The 18,930-nt window shown below is 49.1% G+C and overlaps 1 protein-coding gene and 1 non-coding gene across 2 annotated transcripts; one reads left to right on the forward strand and one right to left on the reverse strand.

Annotated features, from left to right (window-relative positions):
• Positions 1 to 2,368: 2,368 nt before the first annotated feature.
• On the reverse strand, positions 2,369 to 2,533 carry LOC144698580 (U1 spliceosomal RNA). Its single transcript, XR_013580529.1, has one exon. It is a non-coding gene; the product is annotated as a U1 spliceosomal RNA (small nuclear RNA).
• Positions 2,534 to 8,223: 5,690 nt separating this feature from the next.
• Positions 8,224 to 11,725, forward strand: LOC144698175 (uncharacterized). The gene is made up of 4 exons (XM_078570122.1): positions 8,224 to 8,443; positions 8,695 to 8,842; positions 9,496 to 9,582; positions 10,443 to 11,725. Exon 4 carries the CDS (start codon positions 10,536 to 10,538, stop codon positions 11,571 to 11,573), a length of 1,038 nt encoding a protein of 345 aa, XP_078426248.1. The 5' UTR covers positions 8,224 to 8,443; positions 8,695 to 8,842; positions 9,496 to 9,582; positions 10,443 to 10,535; the 3' UTR covers positions 11,574 to 11,725.
• The last annotated feature ends 7,205 nt before the right edge of the window (positions 11,726 to 18,930 follow it).

Here is an 18,930-nt window from a genome sequence, read left to right on the forward strand (position 1 = left end):
CGGTTAAATCCCTCTCCACACAAGGAACAGATGAATGGACTCTCCCTTGTGTGAATGCGCTGGTGTGTCAGCAGGTAGGATGACTGAGTGAATCCCTTCCCGCGCACAGAGAATGTGAACTGCCTCTCTAAACTGTGAGTTTGCTGGTGCCTCAGAAAGTTTGATGAATGACCGATTGCCTTCCCACACACGGAGCAGATGACTGAACTCTGCTCAGTGTGAATGTGCTAGTGTCTCAGAAAGCTGGATGAATGAGTGAATCCCTTCCCACACACGGAGCAGGTGAATGGCCTCTCCCCAGTGTGGCTGCGTTGATGAATTTCCAGCTTTGATGGGGAACCAAATCCCTTCCCACAGTTCCCACATTTCCACGGTTTCACCATGGTGCTGGTGTCCTTGTGGCTGTCCATGTTGGATGGTCAGTTCAAACCTCATCCACACAATTTGTCCTCGCTGTGAATGGTGCAATGGTTTTTCAGGCTGTGCAATTGGTAAAACATTTCTCCTTCTATATTAAAGATTCAATGATATCCAGCTCCTGATGTATTGAGTGAATCTGTCAGATTTTGACGTGATGTTTTCTTTGAGTTTCCTGTCAGCAAATCTTCCTGTTCAAGTATCCTGTAAAAGGAGTTTACAAAAGTCAGTAAAGGATAGAAATTCAGAACAGACAATTCCAGTTTCTTTCCTTTTTCTAATTTGTTCATGAGATGTGGGTGTCACTGGCAAGACCAGTATTTGATGCCCAGCTGGAATTGCCTTGAGAAGATGGTGGTGAGCCACTTCCTTGAACTGCTGCAGTCCATGTGGTGTCGGTGCTGTTAGGAAGGGAGGCCCATGATTTCAACTCGGCGACAGTGAAGGAACAGCGATACATTCCCAAGTCTGACTTATGATGGATGAAAGGTGATTGGTAAAGCAGCTGAAGATGGTTGGGCCTCGGACACTGACCTGAGGAACTCCAACAGAGATGTCCTGGGATTGAGATAACAAAGAATAAAAAAAATACTGAGAAATGTTAACTTGTGTTGTTGATAAAAGAGATACTCATTTAATTTTTCAGAGATGACTGATTCCCCAGGGGTTCACTCTGACTCCCCTGACTGACTGACTCAGGGTCCAGTCCTCAATGCCCCCGATTGGTGACTGAACTCGCTGCTCCTTTGCTCCTCCGGCCTCTGAGCTCCTCTTGCTGTTGTTTCCCAGGACAGTCAATGTCCAGTCTCCAACATGACCCTGTCAGGTGGAGTTCAGGGGCTCAGAGGAAGAAAAGAAAATGAGGCGGTGAATATGAGTTGGGAGAAACAAGGAGAGAAACAGGATTCAATGGAGAAACTGAGCGGGGGGCAAGCGCAGCCTCAGGAACAGCGAGTGCGGCTCTCAGAGGTCGAATGAGAGCGGCCGGGCCCGGCGGCCGTGCGGTGATCTCCCCGGGCTGGGGGTCGGGGCTGCCCATTAAAGCGATGCTGCAGCGCCTCCCCCATCCTCGCCGCGGCTTCCCAGTTTCTTCTCCATTTCCACCGAGTCCGACTCACAACAAAGGAGCCGCCCAGAAACGGGATTCCTGTTGGTCATTTTCTATTCATTTTACGGAGGTTTTGGGTTTAGATTTCTTTCTGTCTCTCTCCAGCTTTCTTTCTCCGTTTATTTCTTCGCTTTGCGCTACTGAAGTCTTGAAGAAATAATGGCAAGTGAATGGAAAGCCTGTTTATGAGATAAACACACAGCAGGGGAAGTGAGCTGCAGAAGGGGCAGGGAAAGACTTTACACATGGGGAGAGGGGGGCAGGAGTTTGAGAAGGTAGAAATCACAGAGGGAGCTGTTGAAGTGGGAGATTATACAGAGGGGGTGGGAGGCTGCTGTTGATTTCGGAGGGGGGTAATTAGAATGTACATGGGGACAGGGTACTTGCACATGTTTGAAATAGTGAGGGTTCGCAGTTGCATGTTTTAAATGGTGAATGTATATGAATGATGATATTATAACGAAGTCCAGAGAGATACGGGGTGGGTTGGGAGGTGGAGGGTGGTGCTGGAAGGAGTGCAGGGACTGTTTTGATGGTGGGTTGGGTATTATATGGGGGTTTGAGAGAGAATATTGGAGTGGGCAAATACGGGGTTAAAAATGGCGCGTGGAATTTGGCGGCCGCAAAAGAAATGGCAGCGATAAAATGATGCGGAGATGGAATAATCGCCTGTTGAAATTCGCAGGGAGGAAAATAATGGGGGTTGGATAGTTGCGGGAGGGAAAACAAAAGAGTCTAGATTTCGAAAGAGTATTTTGTGGCCCAAATTGTTTACATTGGATAAGATACAACAAAGAACCTCATTAAACAAACAAGTTGAAGTCTATTTTTTGAATTGTAAACCAGGGGAGAGCGCGAACGCATTCCCCCACTACCACAAATTTTGCAGTCGAGTATCCCGCATTTGGGGACATCGCAGGCATCAGCACATCCGAAGTGCAAGGGGATAGCCTCGTCCTGGGAGAACAACCTTTTTTTTTGTAAAAATATACTTTATTCATAAAATATCTTCAATCACATTCAAAACCATTTCAAAAACAACATTACAAGGGTACAATCCAGGTTAAACTTTTACAAAATGTATCACCAGGTGCATCAGTACAAACAATATTACAATCATTTACAGCCTTTCATTTTGATCTGTACAGCCCGAGGGGCTCTAAACAGTTCCCAGTCTCTCGGTGCGCTGTGGTAGAAAGGTCTTAGACAGCGACCCTTCCCCATTGCGCCTTTGCGGCAGCTGCCCCAAGCTTTAGTGCGTCCCTCAGCACGTAGTCCTGGACTTTGGATTGTGCCAGTCCGCAACAATCGGTCGGGGACAACTCTTTGTGCTGGAAGACCAACAAGTTTCGGGCAGACCAAAGCGCGTCTTTCACCGAGTTGATGATCCTCCAGCTGCAGTTGATGTTTGTCTCGGTGTGTGTCCCTGGGAACAGCCCGTAGAGCACAGAGTCCTGTGTCACAGAGCTGCTCGGGATGAACCTCGACAGCAACCACTGCATCTCTCTCCAGACTTTCTTTGCAAAGGCACAATCCACAAGGAGGTGAACAACGGTCTCTTCCCCACCACAGCCACCTCGAGGGCAACGTGCAGAGGGGGTGAGCCTCCTGGCGTGTAGGAAGGATCTGACGGGGAGGGCCTTTCTCACCACCAGCCAAGCTACGTCTTGGTGCTTGTTGGAAAGTTCTGGCGATGAGGCGTTCTGCCAAATGACTTTGACAGTCTGCTCGGGGAACCATCCCACAGGGTCCACCCTCTCCTTTTCCCTCAGGGCCTCTAGGACGTTACGTGCTGACCACTGCCTGATGGACTTGTGGTCAAAGGTGTTTTTCTGCATAAATTTTTCCACCAGGGACAGGTGGTACGGCACGGTCCAACTACTTGGAGCGTTCCGCGGCAGCGTGGCCAGACCCATCCTTCGCAACACCGGGGACAGGTAGAACCTCAGCACGTAGTGACATTTGGTTTTTGCGTACTGAGGGTCTACGCACCGCTTGATGCAGCCACACACAAAGGTGGCCATCAGTATGAGGGCGATGTTGGGCACGTTTTTTCCCCCTTTATCTAGAGGCTTGTACATCGCGTCCCTGCGGACACGATCCATTTTCGACCTCCAGATAAAGCGGAAGATGGCTCGAGTGATCGCCGTCGCGCAGGAGTCTGGAATGGGCCAGACCTGCGCCACGTACAGCAACAGCGAGAGTACCTCACACCTGATGACCAGGTTCTTACCCGCAATGGAGAGGGAGCGTCGCTCCCACATGCCCAGTTTCCTTTTCACCATAGCCACTCGCTCCTTCCAGTTTCTAACGCATGCCCCGGTCCCTCCGAACCATATCCCCAGCACCTTCAGGCCGTCAGCCCTGACAGTGAAGGGGAAAAAGGATCGGTCAGCCCAGTTCCCAAAGAACATGGCCTCGCTCTTCCCCCGATTTACCTTGGCTCCCGAGGCCAGTTCGAACTGGTCGCAGATGTGCATCAGTCTGCGCACCGACAGCGGGTCCGAGCAGAAGACGGCGACGTCGTCCATGTACAGGGAGGCTTTTACCTGAGTGCCTCCACTGCCTGGGATCGTCACTCCTCTTATGCCCGGATCCTTCCTGATGGACTCGGCAAAGGGTTCTATGCAACACACGAAAAGGACAGGCGAGAGAGGACAGCCCTGCCTGACTCCAGATTTAATCGGAAAGCTATCTGTTTCCCACCCATTGATTGAGACTGCGCTGCTGATGTTAGTGTAGAGCAGTTGGATCCAATTTCGAATTCCCTCCCCAAACCACATTTTGGAGAGCACATCCCCCATGTAGGTGTGCGATATTCTGTCAAAGGCCTTCTCCTGATCCAAGCTGATGAGGCAGGTATCCACACCCCTGTCCTGTACATAGGCAATCGTATCCCTGAGCAGCGCCAGGCTGTCAGAGATCTTCCTGCCTGGCACAGAGCAGGTCTGGTCAGGGTGAATCACCAATTCCAGAGCGGATTTGACCCGATTGGCGATGACCTTGGACAGAATCTTATAGTCCATATTCAACAGTGAAATGGGTCGCCAATTTCTAATTTCCTCCCTTTCCCCCTTGTGCTTGTAGATGAGGGTGATGATGCCTTTCCTCATGGATTCTGACATACTACCGGCCAGGAGCATACTCTCGTACACCCCTAGCAGGTCTGGGCCGATCAAGTCCCACAGAGCCGAATACAACTCCGCCGGCAAGCCGTCGCTTCCGGGGGTTTTACTCTTCTCGAAGGACTCGAGGGCCTTAGTCAGTTCATCAGGAGTTAGCGGTTTGTCTAGGCTCTCCCGCGTACTGTGGTCTAAGACCTCCGTGATAGAGGACAGGAAGGACTGGGAGGCCGTGCTGTCCGTGGGCTTCACGTCATACAGTCCGGCATAAAAGGATTTGCTGATCCTCAGAATGTCGGACCGTGATGACTTTACTGAGCCGTCTTCTTCCTTCAGGCTGCTGATCACAGAGCGCTCTCTGTGTACCTTTTGGAAGAAGAAACGTGAGCACGTCTCATCCTGCTCCACGGAGCGGACCCTGGAACGGAAAATGATCTTGGAGGCCTCCGAGGCAAAGTGCGAGGCTTGCTGGCCCTTCACCTCTTGGAGCTCCTCCTTGACATCGACCCCCATCGACTGCAGCCGGAGCAGATTCTGCATCTTTTTCTGGAGTCGGGACATTTCCCTCTGTTCCTTTCTAGCTTTCTGGGTGCCTTTGAGGATGAAAAACCTCTTGATGCTTCCCTTGATCGCTTCCCACCAGTGTGTCAGGGACTCAAAGAGGGGTTTCACGGTTCTCCAACCTTTGTAATCCCTCTTGAGCTCCTCAATGTTCTCTGGGGTCAGCAGTTGCACATTTAGCTTCCATGCCCCCCTGCCCACCCTCAGGTCCTTCTCCAAGTGGCAGTCCGCCAGTAGGAGGCAGTGGTCAGAGAAGAACACCGGCTTGACCTCGGTGGATCTGACTGTGAATGCACGGGACACAAACAGGAAGTCTATCCTGGAACGAATGGACCCGTCTGGCCGCGACCAGGTGTATCTACGCTGCGCTCCGTCTGCAGGGTTGCTGAAGACGTCGTGCAGCTTGGCATCCTTAACTGTTTCCATCAGGGATCTGGACGTAGCGTCCAATCTGCTTCCGGCCCTGCCGGATCGTCCAGCCGCATCGATGATGCAGTTGAAGTCCCCGCCCAGAATGACCGGCCTGGAGGTCGCCAGCAGCAGTGGGAGCTGCTGAAAAACCTCCAGCCGCTCAGCCCCTTGTGCCGGGCCATACACGTTAATTAACCGGAGTGGAGCGTTCTTGTACACTACGTCTGCTACGAGGAGTCGCCCGCCCACCACCTCCTTGACCTCGGAGACGGTGAAGTTGCCTCCCCGCAGCAGAATACCCAGGCCGGAGGAACGAGAGTCGTTTCCGCCCGACCAGATCGATGGCCCGTGGGACCACCATCGTGACCATTGCCTGTAGGAGCTGAGGTGCGGTATCGCACACTCCTGCAGAAACAACAGGTCAGCTTTGACCTTGGCTAGGTAGTCCAAGGTCGCAACACATCGCGTAGTAGATTTAATGCTACGCACATTTATGGATACAATCTTTAAACCCATTTTAAAGCATTTATTCTCCTACCAAACCCACTGTCTCTGAGAGTCCCAGACCTTTAGTCTGCTCCTTCATACCCGTAGTGAGCTCAAATTCCTTCACTTTGGATGGGCTGAGGTAGATCTCCTTGGCCGTGTTCTGCTCCAGTGGCATCTGGAGGTTCACGTCGAGAGCGGGTTTTGAGATGACCTTTGCTGGAGAAGCTTCTCCAAAACTCACCCCCTCTGGGGTGTTGCTGTTCCCGGCTTCCTGGAGCTGGGGTGCGATGATTGCCTCACTGCTCCCAGATTCCAGGGGCTGTGGTGCACTGGCCTCCTCAGGTTGCAGGCAAAGTTGGGGTGCGCTGGTCTCCTTGTTGTCTCCAATTTTCTGGAGCTCGGGTGTCTCGTCCTCCAACGCCCTGGAGCTTTGCCGCCTCTTCTGTCGGTGCCGCTCTGGCACTTCATCATCCGAAGAGCTGCTGCCCTTGTCATCCGTGTCGGATGGGAGACGCCTCTTGCCGCTTCTCTGGGAAACGCCTTTGCTTCTTCTTCGCTCCCTCTTACTTTTCTTGTTCTTTACCGTCCGCCACTCCCCCTGCTGCTTTTCCACTGCTGCCTCCTCCTCCATTGATTCGCTGTCCTGAGGACTGGGAGGTTCAGGGGGTAGTGCTGTTGATTGGCTCTCTGTTGCCTCGATCTCTTTCTCCACCTTGTCTCTCTCTGTGTCCTCCTTTGTCCCGTTGAGCTCCCTGGGGGCCTTGGTGGTTGGAGTGACACGAAACATTTCTTCTGCTTCCCCCTGGTCGGCTTTGGCTGCCTGTGCGTAAGTACGGCAGCGTTTGGGGCAGGTCCTGTAGAGGTGACTTGCCTCGCCACACAGGTTGCAGCACTTGGCCTGTTTGCAGTCTTTTGTCTGGTGCCCTTCCTGTTTGCAGATCTTGCAGAGGGAGGCGCTGCAGTTGGCCGCCACATGACCAGCCTTGCCGCATGAGCGACAATGCTTGGGTTGCCCAGCGTAGACCAAGTAGCCCCGGTTTCCCCCGATAGCGAAACTGGAGGGAGGGTGGAAAATGGCTCCCTTACCATCGGTCTTTAGCGTGACCTTAAACAGGCGTTTGCCTGTCCAGATCCCCAAGTCGTCTCGAATCTCGGTGCCGCTCCCCACCTTATCGAAGTACCTGGTGAGGAAGGTGACCACGTCGGCGACAGGGACGAAGGGGTTGTACACATGCACCATCACCTCACGTTCCCGTTGCAACGGCAGAGAAAAGTGCGGCTCCGCCGTCAGGATCTTCATCTCCGGCAGGTCTCTCTTCTCCTCGAACACCCTCAGGAGCCGGACGCAGTCTGCCACTCGCTTGAACGTCACGTCGAAATAACCACCTTTGCGGGAGTCGTGCAGGGTGAAGATCTCCGTAGCTTGGAAGCCGCACGCCTTCAACAGGATCCTCCTGGTGAAGAAGCCCCGATCCATAGGTGATCCTCCTTCATCGCTGTGGTTCACCGTGACTCGGACGGTGATAGGTAACCCACGGTATGGATTTGGATTGCGATTGGTTATCGCCCTTCCATCCCGACCTTGCCTTGGCAGGACCATGGTGTCGCCCCTGCAACACTACACTTGATCTTAGCCAAAAGGCCGAGAAGCGATGACCATGGTGTCCTAAACCCTCCTGCCTGCTCATTTATTGAAACCAAGGACTCCCTTGTTGTGGTGACATTCCCTGTCTGCCCAGTTATTCCTTTAAGTTTGTGCCTCGTTTCACCATGTTCCCAAATTTCAGAAACAAATGTTGAAATGTTTGCTCCACACCCACAGGGTTTCATCTGTTTAAAGCCACAAACAGAAAAGTCCAGCTTTCTCCTGGAGTTTGAGACAAATCTGTTTTCAAAATGATGCAGAGTTTCAGCCAATGAGGGAGATCCGCGCTCAACCCCGCCCCTCATTCACTCCGATTGGTTGGAGGGCCAACCGTACCCCCTTGATCCTGCAGTCCCGCCCCCATCCACCATTGGTCCGGAGCTGCCGTCAATCACCTGGACATTGTGACGTTTGCATGTGCAGTGTGGCTGCTGGAGCTGGACATCAGAGCGCAGGTGCAGTCCCGCCTCGAGTTTGGAGCATGCGCAGTGTGAGTGAGGGCGAAAGAAAGCTGCCTGTTTGTCAGGTGCGCAGCCGGTAAGATAAAGGGCTGAATTGAGGGAGAGATGCAGCCGGCCGGTGGACGGGCAGGTTTCGTAAACACCTTGAGCCGTTCTGAAGCCAGAATAACAAGCTACCGGTTCCTCGCTGGTATCTGTGGGCGGCAGTTCCCCCGATCCGTGTCCCTAGGTGAGAGACCCGGGTTAACGGCCGCCATCTTGTGCAGCAGGGCGCATGCGCGATCATCCCTGTCCCTGTCAGCAGGAGGAGATGATATTGTGTATTTCTATCCTGGACTGACAGGGACGGATTTTGGAAACTCCTTTTACAGGGGATTAGAAGGGGAAGATTTACACACAGCAAACTCAAATCAAAAGAAATGTTTGTCCCTTCTCAGTTTCTATCCTGGATTTATAGTGACGGTTATTGTAAACTTACAGAGCACTGGAAGTGGAGGATTGACAGACGGGAAACTCAATCCAAACATCACATCAACATCTGACAGAGTCACTCGATTAATCAGGACCTGAATATCATCAAAGTTTGAATGTGGAAGTGAAACAGTTTGTCTGTAGGCAAAGGTTTCAGGTAAGTATGAGAATAATGAACTGGGGGAAAGCCAATTTCAGTGGGGTAAGAATGGATCTGACCCAGTTAAGTTAGAATCAAAGGTTGGCAGGTGAAACTGGAATTGAAAAATTGGCAGCCTTTGAAAAAGAGGTAGTTTAGACACAGTCAAGGTTTATTCCCACAAGGCAAAAGATAGGGGCAAGAAGTCCAGAGCTCTCACGATGACAAAAACGACAGAGATTAAGATGAAGAAGAAAAAATGTGCTTCTTGCAGATGTCAGGTGTAAAATAGAACCAAGCTGAATAAAAAAAGTTCAAAGCAGAATTGGAAAAGCAATTAAGAGAAGCAAAGAGAGAGTATGAAAAGAGATTGGCAGGTAACTTAAAAATTAAAATGTCTTCTGTAGGCATACAACTAGGTAAAGGGTGATAAAGGTATGGGTGGGGCTGATTAGGGACCACAAAGGGGATTTACACATAGAGGCAAGGGGCATAGCTGAGGTATTAAACTAACAATTTGCACCTGCCTTTACCAAAGAAAAATACATTGCACAGGTCCTGATGAAAAAGGAGATAGTTGAGACCCTTGAAGGGTTTAAAATTGATGAGATATTGGATAAGCTGTCTGTATTGAAAGATAGACAAGGTACCAGGATGGTTTCCATCCACAGATACTGAGGGACCGGAATCTCAGGAGGCTTCACACCGCTGGCTGCTCGTGAGGAAGTGATCTCCGATCAGATTAATGTGCTTCTGCTGTAAGTATTTAATAAAGTGTCCGAACCTCTCATTGTGCTTCCTGTCCAATATTCCCCTTGCCATGGATCTTCCAATTTACCAACTGGGGGAAAAAAATGGCTGTTCACTGATTGGTCTCGATGGCGGCTGGTTTATCCAGAATTCCCTGTGGGTCAGAAAGTCCCCTATCAATGAGAACAGGAACCCAGAGCGCCACTGTGGGGACCGGGCTGTGCTCTGAGGCAGTGGCACAGCTGGGCGATGTTACTGAGGTGGAAATGGGTGGTTTTAGTGATTTGTAGTCAGTAGCTCAGCTTGGGCTGAAATTTGACAACAAGATTGTGAATAGGTTGGTTCAGCCTCAGAGAGCTGCAAGAGGGATGGAGTCGGTGGTTAGGGAGTGGAGACAATGGCTTTCATCTTCCCAACATTTAAATGGAGGAACTTTCTGCTCATCCAGTACTGGATGTCAGACAAGTTAGGACAGTGTGTGAGTTGGAGGTGATGGTGTTCATTGACACGTGTTACTTTCATACTTCTAGGTAGTGGATGTTGAGGGTTTGGGATATTCTGCCAAAGTTCTGGTTGAGCTGAAGATGTATTAAACACATCTTCACCCCCTGCACCTCCCACCTCTCTCTTTCATCCCATGGAGGCCAGAGTCTTGTGTAGACCCAGACCAGGTGGCAGGTTCCATTCCCTGAAGGACATTAGTGAACCAGTTGGGTTTTTATGACAATCCGGCAGTTTTCATGGTCACTTTTCCCTGGTGCCGGCCCCACAAATTACCAGATTCATGCAGCTCAATTTCACAACCTGCATTTGTGTTTTTGTGGATTCTCTCTCACACCTTTTTTTCTGTTTTAAATCAATTTCACAGGGTATTAGAAGGGGAGGATTTGCAGTCGGGAAACAGAAACAAAACATCACAGCAGAATCTGACATTCGCCCTGAATATCATTTGATTTTGAACATGGAAGGAGAAAGTACCGTTCACAGTGGAGAGAAATCGTACATGTGTCCTGTGTGTGGACGAGGCTTCAACCGATCATCTGGCCTGTCAAGACACAAGTGCAGCCACATCGGGGAGAAACCATGGAAATGTGGGGACTGTGGGAAGGGATTCAGATTCCCGTCAGAGCTGGAAGAGCATCGGCGCAGTCACACTGGGGAGAGGCCGTTCACCTGCTCAACGTGTGGGAAGGGATTTACTCTTTCAAGCTACCTGCTGAGCCACCAGCGAGTTCACAGTGAAGAGAGACCTTTTAAATGCCCAGACTGTGGGAAGTGCTTTAAAAGTTCCTGCGAGCTGATGTCCCATCAACGTGTTCACACTGACGAGAGACCATTTAAATGCTCTCACTGCGGTACTGGGTTCAGGCGATCATCTCAACTCACTGTACACCAGCGAATTCACACTGGGGAGAGACCATTCACCTGCCCTCAGTGTGGGAAGGGATTCACTCAGTCATCCCACCTGCTGACACACCAGCAAGTTCACACAGGGGAGAGACCTTTCATCTGCTCTGAGTGTGGGAAGGGATTCACTGCCTCATCCTACCTGCTGAGACACCAGCGAGTTCACACTGGGGAGAAGCCATTCACCTGCCCCCAGTGTGGGAAGGGATTCACTCAGTTATCTAGCCTGCTGGCACACCAGCAAATTCACACTGGGGAGAGGCCGTTCATCTGCCCTCAGTGTGGGAAGAGATTCACTACCTCATCCAATCTGCTGACACACCAGCAAATTCACACTGGGGAGAGGCCGTTCATCTGCCCTCAGTGTGGGAAGAGATTCACTACCTCATCCAATCTGCTGACACACCAACGAATTCACACTGGGGAGAGGCCGTTCACTTGCCCCCAGTGTGGGAAGGCATTTATTCATCCATCCCACCTTCTGACACACCAACGAATTCACACTGGGGAGAGACCATTCACCTGCCCCCATTGTGGGAAGGGATTCACTACCTCATCCAACCTGCTGACACACCAGCGAGTTCACAAGTAACTAAAGTGGTGGGATTTTGCTGTTAATCACATCCAGGACTGAACCATGTTCATTGGGATCTGTTTCTGCTGATGTTAATAAACTACAGACCACTTAGGGGGGGGCAAATATTCTGGATAAATATCAAATAAATTAGTTTTGTGTTAAAAGGCACAATGTGTTGAACCTTTTTAATATCTCTAACACAAGTTCATTCCTTTTGAAATGCTCTCCCTCCATCCTCACCCCCAACAACTGGTGTGAGGGTCTCATGGAGCTTCTTTGTCACCAAGATTGAGACAATCGGATGAGCTGCCTTTGCTGCTTCCCTCCTTTCCACTCGCCCTCCCTAAAGTTCCCCAATACCTGAGCCCTGAACTCACATCTTTCTGTAGTTTCCCTTCCATCTCCCCTCATGCCCTCTCAGAGCTCATCTTGTCCATGAAATTCATCTCTTGCTCTATTGACCCTACACCCACTAAACTACTGATCACTCAACTTCCCCATTTTCACTGAATATGTCAACAGTTTTCTCTCTCAAGTACTGTCCATCTTTCCTTCAAATCTGCCATCATTATACCCATAGAACTATAGAAAAGTTACAGCACAGAAGGAGGCCATTTGGCCCATCTTGTCCATGCCAGCCCGAGGACACCCAGGTACCCTTTCTAATCCCACCTTCCTGCTCCCGGTCCATAGCCCTGCAGCTTACAGCACTTTAGGTGCAGATCCAGGTACTTTTTAAAGGAGTTTAAAGTTTCTGCCTCTACCACCAACTTGGGCAGCGAATTCCAGACACCCACTACCCTCTGCGTAAAAAAGTTCTTCCTCATGTTCCCCCCTACACCTTCTGCCACTTATCTTGAATCTACGTCCCCTGGATCTAGAATTCTCTACCAAGGAAAACAATTTTATCCTGTCCTCTCTATCTATTCCCCTCATAATTTTGTACACCTCAATCAAGTCACCTCTCAGCCTTCTTTGTTCTAAGGAAAATAACCCCAACCTATCCAATCTCTCCTCATAGTTACACTTTTCTAACCCTGGCAACATTCTTGTAAACCTCCTCTGCACTCTCTCCAGAGCTATTATGTCCTTCCCATAATGTGGTGACCAGAACTGCACACAACACTCCAGTTGTGGCCTCTCCAGTGTTTTATACAATTCCAACATGATATCCTTACTTTTATATTCTATACCTCTGCCAATGAAGGAGAGCATTCATATGCCTTCTTTACAACCTTGTCTACTTGAACTGCTGCCTTCAGGGACCTGTGTACTTGTACGCCAAGATCTCTCACTTCATCTACCCCTATCAGTATATTCCCATTTATTGTGTAATCCTTGTAACTGTTTGACCTCCCTAAATGTATGACCTCACACTTATCTATGTTAAAATCCATCTGCCACTTTAACGCCCACTCCACCAACCCATCTATATTGTTTTAGAGATTATGGCTATCCTCTACACTATCCACTACTCTGCCAATCTTTGTGTCATCTGCAAATTTCCCAATCGTCCCCCCCACGTTCACGTCCAAATCGTTAATGTATAACACAAACAGCAAGGGTCCCAACACTGAGCCCTGGGGAACACCAAATGAGACAACTTTCCATTCGCAAGGGCATCCATCGAACATTACCCTTTGTTTCCTGTTACAAAGCCAACCTTTTATCCAGTTTGCAACATTACCCTGAATCCCATGGGCTTTTACTTTCCTGACCAATCTGCCATGTGGGACCTTGTCAAACGCCTTGCTAAAATCCATGTACACAACATCCACTGCACTACCTTCATCAACCCTTCTTGTCACTTCCTCAAAGAATTCAATCAAATTTATGAGGCAGGACCTTTCTTTAACAAATCCATGCTGACCATCCCTGACAAGCCCATGCCTTTCCACATGACAGTTAATCCAATCTCTCAGGATTGATTCTGCTAATTTGCTCACCACCGATGTAAGACTAACTGGCCTATAATTGGCATTTCCTTTGATCCCTTTTTAAACAATGGAACTACGTTTGTATTTCTCCAGTCCTCCAGTACCTCCCCTGTATCTAGTGAAGATTGGAAAATCATCCTCAGAGCATCTGCTATCTCCTCCCTGACTTCCTTCAGCAGCCTTGGAAACAATCCATCTGGCCCTGGTGACTTATCAACTTTCAAGGGTTTCAACCCTTCGAGTACTTCCTCTCTCTTTATGACTATCCAGTCCAATATCTTGCAGTGTTCCTCCTGGACTACTATATTTCCATCCTCTCCTTTGTAAACATGGAGACAAAATATTCATTCAAAACCCTTCTCACAGCCTCTGCATTTACACACAAGTTTCCATCTTCATCTCTGATAGGTCCCACTTTTTCCTTAACTAATCTTTTAGCCTTCTTGAACCGCTGCAGTCTATGTGGTGTCGGTACGCACACAGTGCTGTTAGGGAGGGAGTTCTAGGATTTTGACCCAGCGACAGTGAAGGAATGATGATATATTTCCAAGTCAGGATGGTGTGTGGCTTGGGGGGGATCTTCCAGGTGGTGGTGTTACTATCTATCTGCAGCCCTTGTCCTTCTAGATGGCAGAGGTCTCAGCTTTGGAAGGTGCTGTCGAAGGAGCCTTGGTGAGTTGCTGCAGTGCACCTTGTCGATGGTACACAAACTGTGTGAAGTTAAAGCACGTTGTTTGCAACCTCAATTTCATATTTGACCAGAAGGTGAGCTTCTGACCACAAATCTGCACTATCACTAAGACTGCCCATTTCCACCTCAGTAACATTGCCTGACTTTGCCCCTGCCTCAGCTCATCTGCTTCTGAAACTTACATCCATCAAACTGTTAACTTTAAACTTGATTATTCTAACACAATCGTGACCGGCCTCCCATATTCTACCTGCAGTAAACGTGAGATCATCCAAAACTCTGCTGTCTATGTCCTCACTCACACCAAGTCCCATTGGCCTACCATCCCGTGCTTGCTGACCCACATTGGCTCCCGGTTCAGCAGCACCTGAATTTTAAAATGCTGATCCTTGTTTTCAAATCTCTCCATGGCCTCCCCTCTCCCAATCTCTATTATCTCCTCCAGCCCTACAACCCTCCAGGATCTCTGGGCCCAAGAACTGTCCCACATTCCCACCAAAGCTACACATCGAGCCGCAGGAGCCTCCAGCCTGGAACTCGGAGTGGGAGAAGGGGGAAGAATGAGGAGACACAATATAGTCTGACACTCACAGCAACCGACAGTCTATTTATATTAATGGGATAGTGAGGCAGTTCAGAAACAATTCATTGAACTACAGAAAAGTTATGGCACAGAAAGAGGCCATTCAGCCCATCGTATCTATGCAGGCCGAAAAATAAAAAACTAGCCACCCATTCTAATCCCACCTTCCTGCACATGGTCCGTAGCCTTGCAGGTTACAGCACTTTGGACGCAGACCCAGGTACCTTTTAATTGAGTTGAGGGTTTCTGCCTCCACCGCCAAACCAGGCAGTGAATTCCAAACACCCACCACACTCTGGGTGAAGATATTTTTCCTTAAGTCCCCTCTAATCTTCCTACCAAATCACGTTAAATCTATGGACCCTGGTAATTGACCTCTCAGCTAGGGAAAACAAGCCTTTACTGTCTACGCTATCTGGACCCCTCATAATTTTGTGTACCTCAATTACGTCACCCCTCAGCCTCCTCTGTTCTAAGGAAAACGACCCTAGCCGATCCAATCTTTCTTCATAGCTGCAATTATCCGGTCCTGGCAACATTTTTGTAAATCTGTCCTGCCACCTTCAGGGACCAGTGGACATGCAGTCCAAGGTCTCTCACTTCCTTCAGCCCTCTCAATATCCTCCCGTTTATTGAGTATTCCCTTGCTTTGTTTGCTTTCCTCAAATGCATTACCTCGCACTTTTCTGGATTTAATTTCATTTGCCCTTTTCTGACCACTCACCAACACAATTCCTGTAGAAGATCCCATCAGGAAAACATTTTAGTTTCCCTTCTGTAAATCCTCCCCTTCTAACCCCCTGTAAAAGGAGTTTCCAAAATCCATTCCTGTCAATCAGTGAGGCAAGTCTGGCCACAGGAGAGGTGCCAGAGGACTGGAGGACAGCCAATGTGGTCCCGTCATTCAAGAATGCAGGAAGGGATAAACCAGGGAACTACAGGCCAGTCAGTCTAACCTCAGTGGTGGGGAAACTATTGGAAGCAATTCTGGGGGATGGAATTAATCTACACTTGGAGAGGCAGGGATTAAACAAGAACAGTCAGCATGGTTTTGTTAAGGGGAGGTCATGTCTGACCAATTTGATTGAATCTTTTGAAGAGGTGGCCAGGTGTGCAGATGAGGGCAATGCATTTGACGTAGTCTATTTGGACTTCAGCAAGGCTTTTGATAAAGTCCCACATGGGAGACTGATAATGAAGGTAAGAGCCCATGGGATCCAAGGCAATTTGGCAAATTGGATCCAGAATTGGTTGAGTGGCAGGAAGCAGACGGTGATGGTCGAGGGGTGTTTTTGTAACTGAATGCCTGTGTCCAGCGGGGTTCCACAGGGATCAGTGTTGGGTCTCTTGCTGTTTGCTGTATATATAAACGATTTAGACTTGAATGTAGGAGGATTGATCAGTAAGTTCATGGATGACACGAAAATTGATGGGGTGGTAAATAGTGAGGAGGATAGCCTTAGATTGTAGGAGGATATAGTCGGGCTGGTCAGTGGCAAATGGAAATTAATCCAGATAAGTTTGAGGTGATGCACTTGGGCAGGACAAACAAGGCACGGGAATACACGATGAATGGGAGCACCCTGGGAAGTACCGAGGATCAGGGGGACCTTGGTGTGCACGTCCACTGGTCCCTTAATGTAGCTGAACAGGTAGATAAGGCATATGGGATACTTGCCTTTATTAGCCGAGGCATAGAATATAAGAATAGGGAGGTTATGTTGGAACGGTATAAAACGCTGGTTAGGCCACAGTTAGAGTATTGCCTTTAGTTCTGGAATCTGAATTATAGGAAGGATGTGATTGCACTAGACAGAGTGCAGAGGAGATTTACCAGGATGTTGCCTGGGCTGGAGAGTTTTAGTTATGAGGAGAGATTGGATAGACTGGGGTTATTTTCCCTGGAGCAGAGGAGATTGAGGGGGGATATGATTGAGGTGTATAAAATTATGTGGGGCATAGATAGGGTAGACAGGAAGGGACTTTTCCCCTTGATGGAGGGATCAATAACCAGGGGGCATAGATTTAAAGTAAGGGGAAGGAGGATTAGAGGGGATTTGAGGAAGTATTTTTTCACCCAAAGGGTAGTGGGAGTCTGGAATTCACTGCCTGAAAGGGTGGTAGAGGCAGATACCCTCATAACATTTAATTTGGATGTGCACTTGCGATGCCATGGCATACAAGGCCATGGGCCTCCTGCTGGAAAATGGGATTAAAATTAGGTACTTGTTTCACCCGCGCAGACTCGAAATATCGTTTTCATTCGATTGGAATTGCAGCCAAAGAGTTCGGATAATCTCGAAGTTGGGGGATGATAGGAAACTTGGAAGAATTGTAAACTTTGAGAAGCACAATGTTGAACTTCAAAAGGACGGAGGCAAGTTTGTGGAGTGGACACTATCTGTCAAGGCACATCTATCTGGCAGATGATGTTCGTTGTGGAGAAGTGTGAGGTGATTTTTGTTTTTATTCATTCATGGGATGTGGGCTTCGCTGGCTGGGCCATCATTTATTGCCCATCCCTAGTTGCTCTTCAGAAGGTGGTAGTGAGCTGCCTTCTTGAACCGCTGCACTTCATGTGAAGTAGGTACATCCACTGTGCGAAAGTGAAGGAACGGTGATATATTTCCAAGTCAGGATGGTGAGTGACTTGGAGGGGAACTTTCAACTGGTGGCGTTCCCATCTATCTGCTGCACTTGTCCTTCTAGATGGTAGTGGTCGTGGGTTTGTAAGGTGCTGCCGAAGGACCCTTGGTGAATTCCTGCAGTGCATCTTGTAGATGGTACACACTGCTGCAACTGTGTGTTGGTGGTGGAGGGAGTGAATGTTTGTGGATGTGATGCCAATCAAGCAGGCTGCTTTGTCCTGGACAGTGTCAAGCTTCTTGAGTGTTGTGGGAGCTGCACTCATCTACGCAAGTGGGGAGTATTCCATCACACTCCTGACTTGTACCTTTTAGATGGTGGACAGGCTTTGGGGAGTCAGGAGGTGAGTTACTCCTCGCATGATTCCTAGCCTCTGTCCTGCTATTATAGCCACAGCATTTATATGGCTAGTCCAGTTAAGTTTCTGGTCAATGGTAACTGACAGAATGTTGATAGTGGGGGATGCAATGATGGTAATGCCGTTGAACATCAAGGGGAAATGGTTGGATTGTCTCTTGTTGGAGATGGTCACTACCTGGCACTTGTGTGACGTGAATGTTACTTGCCACTTGTCAGCATAAGCCTGGATATTATCCAGGCCTTGTTGTATTTGGACATGGACTGCTTGAGTATCCGAAGAATCGCGGAACAATGTGCAAACATCAGCGAACATCCCTACTTCTGACCTTATGATGGAAGGAAGGTCCATTGATGAAGCAGCTGAAGATTGTTGGGCTGAGGACACTACCTTAAGGAACTCCTGCAGTGATGTCCTGGAGCTGAGACGACTGATCTCCAACAACCACAACCATCTTCCTTTGTGCTAGCTATGACTCCAACCAGCGGAGAGTTTTCCTTATGATTCCCATTGACTTCAGTTTTGCTAGGGCTCCTTGATGCTACACTCGGTCAAATGCGGCCTTGATGTCAAGGGCAATCACTCTCACCTCACATGGGAGTTCAGCTCTCTTGTCCATGTTTGAACTAAGGCTGTAATGAGGTCAGGAGCTGAGTGACCCTGGTGGAACCCAAACTGGACGTCAATGAGTAGGCTATTGCCAAGCAAGTACCGCTTGATAGCAATGTCGATGACCCCTCCCCATTACTTTACTGAAGATCGAGAGTAGGCTGATGGGGCAGTAATTGTCCAGGTTGGACTTGTCCTGCTTTTTGTGCACAGGACATACTGGAGCAATTTTCCACATAGCTGGGTAGATGCCAGTGTAGCAGCTGTACTGGAGCAGCTTGGTAAGAGGCGCGGCAAGTTCTGGAGCACAAGTCTTCAGTACTATTGCCGGAATGTTGAGAGGGCCTATAGCCGTTGTAGTATCTCGTGCCTTGACATCATATGGAATGAATTGAATTGGCTGAAGGCTGGCATTTGTAATACTTGGGACCTCCGGAGGAAGCCGAGATAGATCATCCACTCGGCACTTCTGGCTGAAGATTGTAGCAAATGCTTCAGCATTTATTGTACTGATATTCTTGGCTCCTCCATCATTGAGGATGGAGATA

Source organism: Cetorhinus maximus, chromosome 23, assembly GCF_964194155.1.
Source record: "Cetorhinus maximus chromosome 23, sCetMax3.hap1.1, whole genome shotgun sequence".
Lineage (NCBI taxonomy): Eukaryota > Metazoa > Chordata > Chondrichthyes > Lamniformes > Cetorhinidae > Cetorhinus > Cetorhinus maximus.